General features: G+C 46.8%; 1 protein-coding gene across 6 annotated transcripts in view; it reads left to right on the top strand.

Moving 5' to 3' along the window:
• ZFX (zinc finger protein X-linked) overlaps nucleotides 1–12,498 on the top strand; it is a 193,349-nt gene that overhangs the window by 142,652 nt on the left and 38,199 nt on the right. For all 6 annotated transcript variants that reach the window (XM_033948097.1, XM_033948099.1, XM_033948096.1 and 3 more), the window contains one exon: nucleotides 234–371. In XM_033948097.1, the coding sequence (XP_033803988.1) occupies nucleotides 234–371 (138 nt within the window). The remainder of the gene's footprint in view (nucleotides 1–233; nucleotides 372–12,498) is intronic.

Below are 12,498 nucleotides of genomic sequence, written 5' to 3'. Positions count from 1 at the left end.
ATTTATTCTATGCTGTAGCATAGTGCTTCCTATATTGACAACCCTGGCTCTTCCTCATTTATTATTTGCCATATTTGAATATCTTGGAGGTAGTGCATGCATGGTACCTCATTGAAAAAATTCTGAAGACCTGATCATGTACAAGAATGAGTTAAGAAGTGAAATCAAAATAGCAAAATCATGAATTTTAGCCATCAGTTTAATACCATTTGTCTGTCTTCATTTTATCTCAGGTGTTGCTGAAATTGCTGATGAAGTTTACATGGAAGTAATCGTTGGGGAGGAGGATGCAACTTTAACCCATCAACAGCAAATAGAAGGCAATGGAATAAATAAAACAAGTATGCCTATAGCTTGGGCTGCAGCGTATGGTAGGTCATTTAAAGATATTCTTCAGCTAGGCTAGTTATATATTTATATTCTCCTCATTATTAAAAATGTGAAATTGGTATCCTCTTTCTCTCTCAATCTTCTTGTCATCCTCAGCAGTCAAACTTCCAAGCGCCATCAGCAGCATCAGCAGCTTTTCTCTCAATCTCCCATTCCTAACGCTGTCCCCAAGCACCCCTCTTTCTGGGCCCAGACTCCTCCCCCCAAATTGGCAAGAGGATGAAAGCTGGATGAACAAAAGCCAGAAAAGTGACAGTTGCATCTGCCAGTGAGAGGTGACAACTTTGCTCTATGGTTTGATGGCAGCAGCTGAATGCCATCATTGGATATTTCAGAAGGGTGATTTTCAAGATTTTAATTTGTAAAATGGAAACTCCAAATAACTCATTGGAGGTGTTTTATCTAGGCTTTCTGGTTATAACTGAAATCAGAAGCCCTATTAATAAACATGAAGCTCAGTTTAAGAAAGCATCAAAGTGGTTTACAGTAAAAAATAAATAATATATGCAGTCACAGAAATAATACAACAGGAGCCAACTTAGCCACTAAAAAGAATAGGAATCTCTGTATTACCTGGGTACAAGTTTTATCACAAGGATAAAATAGATCAAATTGGGGGGGGAGTTTGCAATATACGTTAAAGAAGGATTTGAAACATTCTGCATGACATAGAGAGCAATGTGGAATCCATATGGATAGAAATTTCATGTGTGAAGGGAATGAAAATACAGGTAGGTTTATACTGCCGTCATCCAGGACAGAATGAATAAATGTTTTGAGAGATTAGGAAAGCTGGAGAATTGGACAACAGTATAATAATGGGTGACATCAATTACCTCTTTCAAACACAGGAGATAAAGCAAATTTTTAAATTCACATTAAAAAAAAAAAGGTACCATACATACTCGAATATAAGTTGATCCAAATACAAGTCGATACTTCCATTTTTCCCCCCAAAAAGGAGGAAAAATTGTTGACTTGAATATGTCATGCAGCTTAATATTCAAGTGTCCTGCCCTGCCCTGCCAGTATCTGCACCCAGTCCCCTTCCCTCAATCCCCTGTCAGGCTCTGCACCCAACCCCCTCCCTGCCAGGCACTGCACATAGCCCCCTTCCCTCTCTCCCTCCCTCTGTCAGGCTCTACACCCAGCTCCCTCCTCTGTCAAGCACTGCGCACAGCTCCCTTCCCTTCCTCCTCTGTCAGGCTCTGCACCCAGCCCCCTCCCTGCCAGGCACTGCATGCAGCTCCCTTCCCTCCCACCACCCTGTCCACCTTCCCTTCTCTGCCGCTGGAATCCCTTTTGTTCCAGAGGTGTGCAGGCCAGGAGTGAGTTTTCCGCACTCCTGCCCCGCTGCTAACCTGGTCTCTGCCACGATTTATGTCTTCAGCCGCTGAGCAGTACTGAGTGGGAGCGTGCTTTGGCGCTGCTGGTCAGCACTAAGTGGCTTCCTGAATGGCTTCCGTGAAAAAAGCTATTCCTGTACAATCTCTTTGGATGCTGAACGGATGGGATCTTGTATCATAAGAACATAAGCAATGCTTCTGCTGGGTCAGGCCTGAGGTCCATCTTGTCCAGCAGTCCGCTCACGCGGCGGCCCAACAGGTCCAGGACCTGTGCAGTAATCCTCTATTTATACCCTTCTATTCCCTTTTCCAGCAGGAAATTGTCCAATCCTTTCTTAAATCCCAGTACCGTACTCTGCCTTATAACATCCTCTGGAAGCGCATTCCAGGTGCCCACTACACGTTGGGTAAAGAAGAACTTCCTGGCATTTGTATTGAATCTGTCCCCTTTCAACTTTTCTGAATGCCCTCTTGTTCTTTTATTTTTTGAAAGTTTGAAGAATCTGTCCCTCTCTACTCTCTCTATGCCCCTCATGATCTTATAAGTATCCCCTCTAAGTCTCCTCTTCTCCAGGGAAAAGAGACCCAGTTTCAGCGTATTAAAGGTTTTCCATCAATTTTATCAGATGTGTCGCTCTTCTCTGAACCCTCTCGAGTAACACCATATCCTTCTTAAGGTACGGCGACCAAAACTGGACGCAGTATTCCAGGTGTGGGCGGACCATCACCCAATACAGCAGCAGGATAACTTATTTCTCTAACATATAACTTCTCTTCTCCTGTTTACATCCCCTCTCTCATATGCTCTTGTAAATTCTTTTCCTCTCTCTTCCTATAATTTTAAGCTTTGTAAACCGTGTCGAGCTCCACTTCCGTGGAGATGATACGGTATATAAACTTAAGGCTTAGTTTAGTTTAGTTTAGATTTCGTCCTGGTTGTAATACTCTTCTTGATTAATACCTAGCATTCTATTTGCTCTCTTAGCGGCGGCTGCGCACTGTGCCGTCGGTTTCATTGACGTGTCCACCATTACACCCAAATCCCTCTCATGGGTACTCTCATTCAATAACATCCCTCCCATCGTATAGTTGTACCTCAGGTTTCTGCTTCCCACAAGCAATACTTTACATTTCTCAATGTTGTACTTCATTTGCCATTTTGTCGCCCATTCCCCTAGTTTGTTCAACTCTCTTTGCAATTCCTCACAGTCCTCTTTAGTCCGAGCTCCCCTAAATAGTTTGGTGTCGTCTGCAAATTTTATTATCTCACACTTCGTCCTGTTTCTAGATCATTTATGAATATATTAAATAGCAGCGGCCCAAGCACCGAGCCCTGCGGAACACCACTCGTGACCCTCCTCCAGTCCGAGTAGTGGCCCTTCACCCCTACCCTCTGTTTCCTACCCGTCAACCAGTTTCTGATCCATCTATATATGACACGATCAAGTCGTTTAAGTATATTACCGGCCGTATCGAGATGGAAGAAGAGATTCTCTTTCTCAAAGGACCCTCAGCCACAAGAGGGCATCTGCTCAAACTCAGGGGCGGGAAATTTCATGGCGACACCAGGAAATATTTCTTCACCGAGAGAGTGGTTGATCCTTGGAACGAGCTCCCGGTGCAGGTGATCGAGGCAAACAGCGTGCAAGAATTTAAGAGCAAATGGGATGCCCATGTGGGATCCCTTAGAGGGTTAAGCCAAGGGAACCTGTCACCAGGAGTGGGATCCCTAGGATAGTAGACTTGGGGGTGGGTCAGTAGAGTGGGCAGACCTGATGGGCTATGGCCCTTATCTGCCGTCATCTTCTATGTTTCTGTCTCCGTCCACCCCATAGTTCTTCAGTTTCCGGAGTGGTCGTTCATGAGGCACTTTGTCAAAGGCTTTTTGGAAATCAAAGTATATGATGTCTATGGGGTCACCTCTGTCCATCCGTTTGTTAATTCCTTCGAAGAAGTGTAATAAGTTAGTTAGGCACGATCTCCACCTGCAGAAACCATGTTGGCTGGTTATCAGAAGTTCGTGTCTTTCCAAGTGTTCATCGATGTTTTCTTTTATCAGTGCTTCCGCCATTTCCCCCGGAACCGAGGGCAGACTCACCGGTCTGTAGTTTCCCGGGTCACCTCTTGATCCCTTTTTAAAGATGAGCGTGACGTTGGCTGTCTTCCAATCCTCCGGGTTCACGCCTGTTTTCAGGGATAGGGTTGCATATTTGCTGCAGTAGTTCTGCTGTCTCCTCCTTTAGTTCCTTCAGAACCCTTGGATGGATTCCGTCCGGACCCGGGGATTTGTCAATTTTTAGTTTATCTATCTGCCTGCGCCCATCTTCAAGGCTCACTTCCATGAATGTTAATTTATCTGCTTGATTTCCATTGAAGAATTGCTCAGGTTCTGGTATGTTGGTTGTGTCTTCGTTCGTAAATACAGAAGAAAAGTTAAGTTTTTCTGCGACTTCTTTCTCCTCCTTCACTATTCCCTTCCTGTCTCCGTTGTCCAGCGGTCCCATCTCCTCCCTAGCCGGCTGTTTCCCTTTAACATATCTGAAGAACGGTTTGAAATTTCGTGCCTCCTTGGCTAACCTTTCTTCATACTGTCTTTTGGCTTTTCGAACCACACGGTGACATTCTTTTTGATACTTCCTGTACTCTTTCCAGTTCCCCTCAGTTTTGTCCTCTTTCCATTTCCTGAATTAATTTTTCTTATTGCTTATCGCTTCCTTCACTATTTTAGTCATCCATACCGGGTCCTTTATTCGACTCTTTTTGCTCCCCTTTCTGAATCTGGGGATGTACAGATTTTGCGCCTCGCTCACCGTGTCCTTGAAAAAAGACCAGGCATGTTCTACCATCTGCCATATCTTGGAAGTGTTCCTAAGTTTCTTCCTTACCATTTTCCTCATTGCTTCATAGTTTCCTTTTCTGAAGTTGAAAGTTGTCGCCATGGTTCTCTTTCCTTTTAGTATTCCTGCTTCAACCTTGAACTTGATCATATTATGGTCGCTGTTTCCCAACGGTCCCACTACTTCCATTTCCTTTGCAGATCCCATTAACCCATTTAGGATTAGATCCAAAGTGGCATTTCCTCTTGTCGGTTCTCTAACAAGCTGCTCCATGAAGCAATCTTGTGTAGCCTCTAGGAATTCTGTTTCCTTAGCTCATTTTGAGTTTCCAAGACTCCAGTCTATCTCGGGGTAGTTGAAGTCTCCCATAATAACTGTATAACCGCTTTTGCATTCTTGTTTCATCTCGGCTTCCATTTCTTTATCGATATCTCCAGTTTGCCTGGGTGGACGATAGTATAGGCCTATCTTTATTTCATGTCCCTTTCTACCCGGTATTTTAACCCATAGCAATTCCAGCTTGTTGGTCGTCTCCGCTGTGTCTATTCTTGTCGATTGTATGCTTTCTTTTATGTATAGGGCTATTCCATCTCCTTTCTGTCCTGACCTGTCCTGGCGATAGAGCTTGTACTCCGGCAGTGCTGTATCCCATTTGCTTTCCTCATTCCACTATGTTTCAGAGATTCCAATGATGTCTAAGTCTTCTGCATTGGCCACGGCTTCTAGTTCCCCCATTTTGTTTCTTAGGCTCCTTGCATTAGTATATATGCAATTTAGATCCTGGCATTTAAGTGTCTTCATTGCCTTTCCCTGTGTTTCAGTCTTTAGTGTCTTCTCTTTTGCTACAATCTTTCTAACCTCTTCTTCTGGGTTAGTCGACTCCTGTAATTTGTCCCTTATTTCTTCCCAGCCTTTTATCCCCTTAGTGTCATCATGGGATACCTTCTTCCGAATCGTCGACGCTAGGTCGACTGTCGGCTTTCCCCTTCCTCTTAGTTTAAAGCCTGTTCTATTCCTCTCTTGACGTTGTTTGATAGAAGTCTTGTTCCCGCCGCGCTCAGGTGCAGTCCATCTCTCCTGTAGAGTTTGCTCTTGCCCCAGAACGTTGTCCAGTTCCTCACAAAGTGGAATCCTTTCCAATCGAAGCATGGAAAATACATAAAGATGATCAAAAGAAATGTCACAAGGCGGTGAGGGATGCCAAAAAGGACTATGAAGAAAAAATAGCGCAAGAGGCCAAAAACTTCAAGCCCTTCTTTAGATACGTGAAAGGGAAAAAACCCGCAAAAGAGGCGGTGGGACCCCTGGACGATCAGGGAAGAAAAGGGTACATTAAGGAAGATAAACAAATTGCGGACAAACTAAATTCCTTCTTTGCGTCCGTCTTTACGGAGGAGGATACCGCTAAAATACCAGAAGCAGTGAAAGTGTTTAGTGGAGTAATAGAAGACAGCCTCACCACAGTTGAAGTAGATTTGGACCAGATATACTACCAGATCGACAAACTTAAAAGTGACAAATCCCCTGGACCGGATGGAATTCACCCGAGAGTCTTAAAGGAATTGAAGGTTGAAATCGGAGAGTTATTGCAAAAACTCGCCAATCTGACAATCAGAACTGGACAGATACCGGATGACTGGAAGATAGCGAACGTCACGCCAATTTTCAAAAAGGGATCAAGAGGAGAACCGGGCAACTACAGACCTGTGAGCCTTACGTCTGTCCCTGGAAAGATGGTTGAAGCACTGATCAAGGATAGCATAGTCCGGCACTTAGATATACACGAATTGCTGAAACCCAGTCAACATGGGTTCAGGAAAGGGAAATCATGTTTAACGAATTTGCTTCAATTTTTTGAGACCGTGAACAAGCAAATTGATAGTGGAATGCCGGTGGACATAATATATTTGGACTTCCAGAAGGCATTCGACAAAGTTCCGCATGAAAGACTTCTCAGGAAACTACAATGCCATGGAATAGAGGGAGATATACACAGGTGGATAGGCAAATGGCTGGAAAACAGGAAGCAGAGAGTGGGCATAAATGGGAAGTTCTCAGACTGGGAGAAAGTGACTAGTGGTGTGCCCCAGGGCTCGGTACTTGGGCCGATCCTATTTAACATTTATATCAATGACCTTGAAGACGGAATATCCAGTGAGATCATTAAGTTTGCAGACGACACAAAGCTATGCCGGACAATCAGAACGCAGAAAGATAGCGAAGAACTCCAGAGCGACTTGTATCAGTTAGAGAAATGGGCAGAGCAATGGCAGATGAAGTTCAACGTGGAGAAATGCAAAGTAATGCATTTAGGCAGTAAGAATAAGGAACACGAGTATAGAATGTCAGGAGCAACTCTTGGTAAGAGCGAACAAGAAAGGGACCTGGGTGTACTGATAGATAGGACCCTGAAGCCGTCGGCACAATGTGCGGCAGCGGCAAAGAAAGCGAACAGAATGTTAGGAATGATAAAGAAAGGAATCATGAGCAGATCGGAGAAAGTCATAATGCCGCTTTATAGAGCAATGGTCAGACCACACTTGGAATACTGTGTCCAACATTGGTCTCCCAAACTAAAGAGGGATATAAAACTGCTGGAGAGGGTGCAGAGACGAGCAACGAAGCTAATAAGAGGTATGGAGAACTTGGAATATGAGGAACGACTCAAGAAACTAGGACTGTTCTCCCTTGAGAAGAGGAGGCTGCGAGGGGACATGATAGAGACGTTCAAAATACTGAAAGACATCGATAAAATAGAGCAGAAAAACAAATTATTTACACTGTCCAACGTGACACGGACAAGAGGACATGGTTTAAAGCTAAGGGGGGACAAGTCCAGGACAAATGTCAGGAGGTTCTGCTTTACGCAGCGAGTGGTGAACGCCTGGAATGCTCTTCCACAGGAGGTTATTAAGGAATCCACTGTGCTAGGATTCAAAGGCAAATTAGATGCACATCTCCTTATGAGAGGCATAGAGGGATATGGGTGGTAAAACTACATCAGGTGTATACCTGACTGGGCCTCCGCGTGTGCGGATCGCCGGACTCGATGGACCATGGGTCTGATCCGGAGATGGCAGTTCTTATGTTCTTATGTTACCACACACCATTATTCGTCCATGCATTTATTGATTGTAGTTCCTCCTGCCTTTCACATCTGCCCTCGGTACCGGTAGGATCTCTGAGAACGCTGTCTTCTGGGTCCTCATCTTCAGTTTCCTTCCCAGAATTTTGAACTGTTCTATCAGCGTGCTTCTTCTGTAGTCTCTCCTGCTGACATCATTCGTCCCGATGTGGATTATTACTGCGGTCTCTTCCGTCTCCGTTCCTTCCAGGATCTTCCCAATTTTGTCCACGATGTCCTTGGTTCTTGCTCCTGGGAGGCAGGTCACCAGTCGATCCTCTCTCCTTCCTGCTATGTGGCTGTCCACATGCCTTAGGATCGAGTCTCCCACTAGGATTGCTGACTTTCCCTTCTTCAATTTTCGCTTCGGTCTCAGGTCAATGTCCTCGATGTGCTTCGCTCTTTCTTCTTTATTAGCTTTAGCTGCAGGCAACTAAAAGATGTTCCCTCCCCTTTGGGCTACCTACCCGGGAGCTTCCTGTTTTGCTCAGTTTGTTCTGCAGCTTCTCTGCATGCTATCATCTCAGTTAATTCTGCTCGTGATTTGTTTTATCTTCTTAGTCCTTTTTTATTTTTTTTTCGCGGGTTTGTCCACACACTGTGGATCAACTCAGTGCGAGTGATCCTTCGGCGAGAGATTGCAGACATTTTAAAGTTGCCTGCTTCTGGAGGGTGCTCTGTAAGCCTGAAACTACAGTAAACTCTCTGAACAGCCTGCAGGTTCGGGAGCCATCTTTCCCCTGGTTCTTCCGCAAATGGGTAGAGCGCAGGCTACTGTGGTTCCAAGGAGGTACACCGGGATCGGAACCACGCCGCATGTCTTCCCTGATTTCCCTGAGGGGTCCTGGTGATTGTGATCTGAGGTGGCAGGGAAGGTGAAGCAGTCAGAAGACCTGAAATATTCAGTTTATTCAGCTCCTGAGGTACTGATCTCCTTGCTTGTACTGTGTTTTACAGGCTGCCATAGACTTTCATTGCAGCACATGTCTCTGTATGGTGTCTGTCAGTCACATTGTTTGCCGATTTTGGGAGTCTTCAAATTGGGGTTTTGGAGGTTTCCCTGCATGCCCTGGTCTCCCCCAACTATAAAATCCTAATTTCACCGTTTTTTGCATTTTCCTGTGTTTTTAAAAGCCATTTTTTTGTCAAAATTGGCACCCTTAGCAGCCATCTTGGATTCACTTTAAAGTTTATAAAACTGTATTTTATGGACTTAGAAACTTTGTTTTTGCTCCAAACTTCACAGATAGCTACCTCAGGACAGGATGGCATGGATTCATGCCTTAATTGTGGCGGATGGCTTGCAGATTTGCAGCCGTATGCTACTTGTGCTGAGGCCCGTGAGGGGTGTGAACTGTGCATGGATGCCACATTATCCTCTGGGGAGGTTCTAATTGCCTCCGATTCCACCGGTGATGCATTTCCAGCATCCGGGACGCCAAATTTGGGCGAAGAGGGCACTTCCACAAAACGCAAGCGCAGTTCCGGGGATAAGTCTCATAAGTCTTCAAAACACTCCAAATCGGAGTCCCGCAGATTGGCCCTGGTTGCCGGGGACTACTTTCCACCGGAATTTGTGAATATGATGTTCAGGCTTTCATGCGAAAGTGGGCTGTGACTGTGTCCCCTCTTTAGACTCCAGTGTGATAGGCTGTGCAGTCTTTGGATTCCAGCATGTCAGTCTGCTCTCTTGCTGGTCCGCCGGAAAACTGGAGGCAACTTCCTGCTATTGCCTCACTGCCTGCATCAATTTCTATGCCGTTGCTGTCGCATGGCTCTTTGGCGGGCTCTGCTGATGTGGGTAGCCTAATGGATATCGGGGATTCCCGGAGCTCTGCGGTCCACGATTTGGGTGAGGATCAGGCGGTGTGCAGGCTATTTAAGTCCAGTCACCTTCCTGATCTTATCTCTGAATCCCTGCGTACGTTGAAACTTGATTCTGACTCCGCGGTTCAGGCGGAGTGTTCAGTAATGAGTTCTAAGCCCCCGCTTTCCGTTTCCTTTCCAGACCACACGGATTTGGCGGAAATGCTTTTGGAGATTTGGGAGGCCCTGGAGGGTCCCCTGAAATGTGCTAGAGCCATGGCAAAATTGTATCCCATGGCTTCAGAATTTTCCAAGCGCCTAGTCCCGCCGAGGGTGGATTCGGTGGTGGCCCAGGTCACTAAACATACCTCCTTGCCCTCGGATGGAGGGGTGGTCCTGAAGGATGTCCAGGACCGTAGACTTGATTTTGTCATGAAGCATCTTTTTGATTCTGCTGCGATGGGGGTGTGAGCTCCAGCGGCCACTTCTTTTGTGGCCCGGGCATGTCATACTAAACTTCGTCAGGATCCTGAGGAGGTTGTCCTTAGGGGTCTCGATTTCTTGGTCTTTGGAGTAAATTATTTGGCAGACGTCTTTTATGATATTTTGAAGGTTTTTGCTAAGCTGGGAACTTATTCAGTTTCTGCTAGGAGAATGTTATGGATTCACCAGTGGTTGGGTGATTCTTCATCGAAGGCTACTCTGAGCAAACTGCCATTCAAAGGTTCACTCTTATTTGGTCAGGGTTTGGATGACCTTATGGCAAGTGTGCAGGACCGAAAGCCTAAGGTGCTTCCTGGCCCTAGATCTTGTCCGCCCAGGGGGTCGGGATGGCCGAATTTTCATCCCTTCTGGACAACCTCACAGTACGCCAGACTCCCTGCGGCGAGACAGCGTTTCGGAGCCTCCTACAGACCTCGCTTTGGAGGTACAGCGCGCCCGCAGCTTCCCAACTCTTGACCTTCGTTCTCTTCCAAAAGAAAATTATGACACCAGGGCTCTGGCGGGGCCTCCCTGAATCGGAAGGACTGTCGGCCTTCCTTCTGGAATGGCTGAAGATAACCTTGGACCAGTGGGTTCTAGAGGTACTCAGGGAAGGTCTGCGACTGCGCTTTTTTCAACCGCCGGCAGACTTCTTCATGTCCTATCCCGAGGGCAATCCGGACAGAGCTGGCAAAGTGCGCGCTACCATGCGCCAGTTGCTAGATCTGGCAGCCATAGAGCAGGTCCCACAGGACGACTTGGGCTCTGGGAGATACTCGATTTACTTCATTGTGCCAAAGAAGGATTCTGTTGATTGCAAACCAATTCTGGACCTCAAAGCTGTGAATGTATTCTTTCGAGTTCCATGTTTCTGGATGGAGATGGTGCATTCTGTAATAGCAGCGGTGGCACCCGGGAAGTTTTTGGCTTCCTTAGATCTTACGGAAGCGTATCTCAACATCCCGATTTTCCCAGAACATCGGAGGTTCCTGCGGTTTCATGTTCTCAGAAGGCATTTCCAGTTTGCAGCACTCCCTTTCGGGTTGGCATCGGTGCCCAGAGTCTTTACCAAGATCATGGTGGTGGTGGCTGCCCATCTGCGATCTCTGGGTTTTTTGGTGCATTCGTACCTCGACGAATGCCTGATCGGAGCTCCCTCGTGGGAGCAGGACCGCTAGGCGGTTCGCCAAGTGGTGTCTCTACTGGAGTGTCTTGGATGGGTGATCAGTCTGAAGAAGAGTTGCCTCCTGCCAACCCAGGAGTTGGAGTACCTGAGTATCCAGTTAAACACGGGTCTGAACAGGGTATTTCTTCCAGACTCCAGAAAACTGAAACTCAGGAGTGCGATTCGGAACATGTTGGTGGTCTCTGCTCCGACAACTTGACAGTACCTGCTGGACACCGAGAGAGAGCCGATGGTCGGTCAATCGGCTGGAGCTACGAGTGATCTGGTTAGCTCTGCTATAGTTCCAAGTGAATCTCAACAGGAAGGCTGTCCGTGTGTTTTCAGGCTTGGTGTGCGGGGCTCCAGGTGGACCCTTTTGTCCTGTTGGTAGCTCAGGTTCTGGACTTCCTGCAGGATGGCCTCTGGAAGGGTCTGGCAGTCTCTTCTCTGCGTGTTCAGATTGCAGGACTCTCCTATTTGGGTTCCTCTTCATTCAGGGATTTCTCTGGCTTCTCACCCGGATGTTGTCCAGTTCTTATGGGGGGCCTTGCGACTACCTTGTCCGTCGTGGAGCCTGAATTTGGTCCTGCGCTTCCTGACTCGTCCGCCCTATGAACCCCTGGATGTGATCTCTCTGAAAGATCTTCCTGGTGGCGATCACTTCTGCACGGAGAGTATCGGAGCTTCAGGCTTTGTCGTGCAGAGATCCTTTTCTCTGTATTACGGAGTAGGCGGTGATTTTGAGGACTGTGCCTTCATTTCTTCTGAAAGTGGTTTCTTCTTTCCACATCAACCAGGAAGTTCTGTTGCCAGCCTTTGTTCCTTCGGGTTCCAAGTCTGATGTCCGATGTCTTCTCTTGATATACCTGGAGGCCACTAACGACTTTTGTCTGTCGGACCATTTGTTTGTCTTGGCGGGCCCCTCGTGTCGGGGTCGGCCTGCTTCCAAGACTACTATTTCGCGTTGGATACGAGTGGCTATTTCCGCGACCTATGTGGCGGCAGGGAAGAAGCCTCCCCTTGGGGTGAAGGCTCATTTTACCAGAGGAATGGCTTCCTCGTGGGCGGAATCTCATGTGGTCTCACCTGCAGAGATTTGTCGGGCGGCGACATGGGCTTCCCTTCATACCTTTTCAAGGTTTTACAGGCTTGATGTGGCGGCTAAGGGTGATACGGCCTTTGGTGCTTTTGTTCTTGCGGCGGGCTCATCAGGCCCCCCCCTTAGTTTTAGGACAGCTTTGATACGTCCCATCCGTTCAGCATCCAGAGAGATTGTACAAGAATGAAAGATTAGGTTTCTTACCTCTGCTAATCTTCCTTCTTGTAAATCTTCTCTAGATGCTGATC

The sequence above is a fragment of the Geotrypetes seraphini genome, chromosome 6 (assembly GCF_902459505.1).
Source record: "Geotrypetes seraphini chromosome 6, aGeoSer1.1, whole genome shotgun sequence".
NCBI classification, from domain to species: Eukaryota; Metazoa; Chordata; class Amphibia; order Gymnophiona; family Dermophiidae; genus Geotrypetes; species Geotrypetes seraphini.
This window is presented reverse-complemented; position numbering and strand designations above follow the sequence as displayed.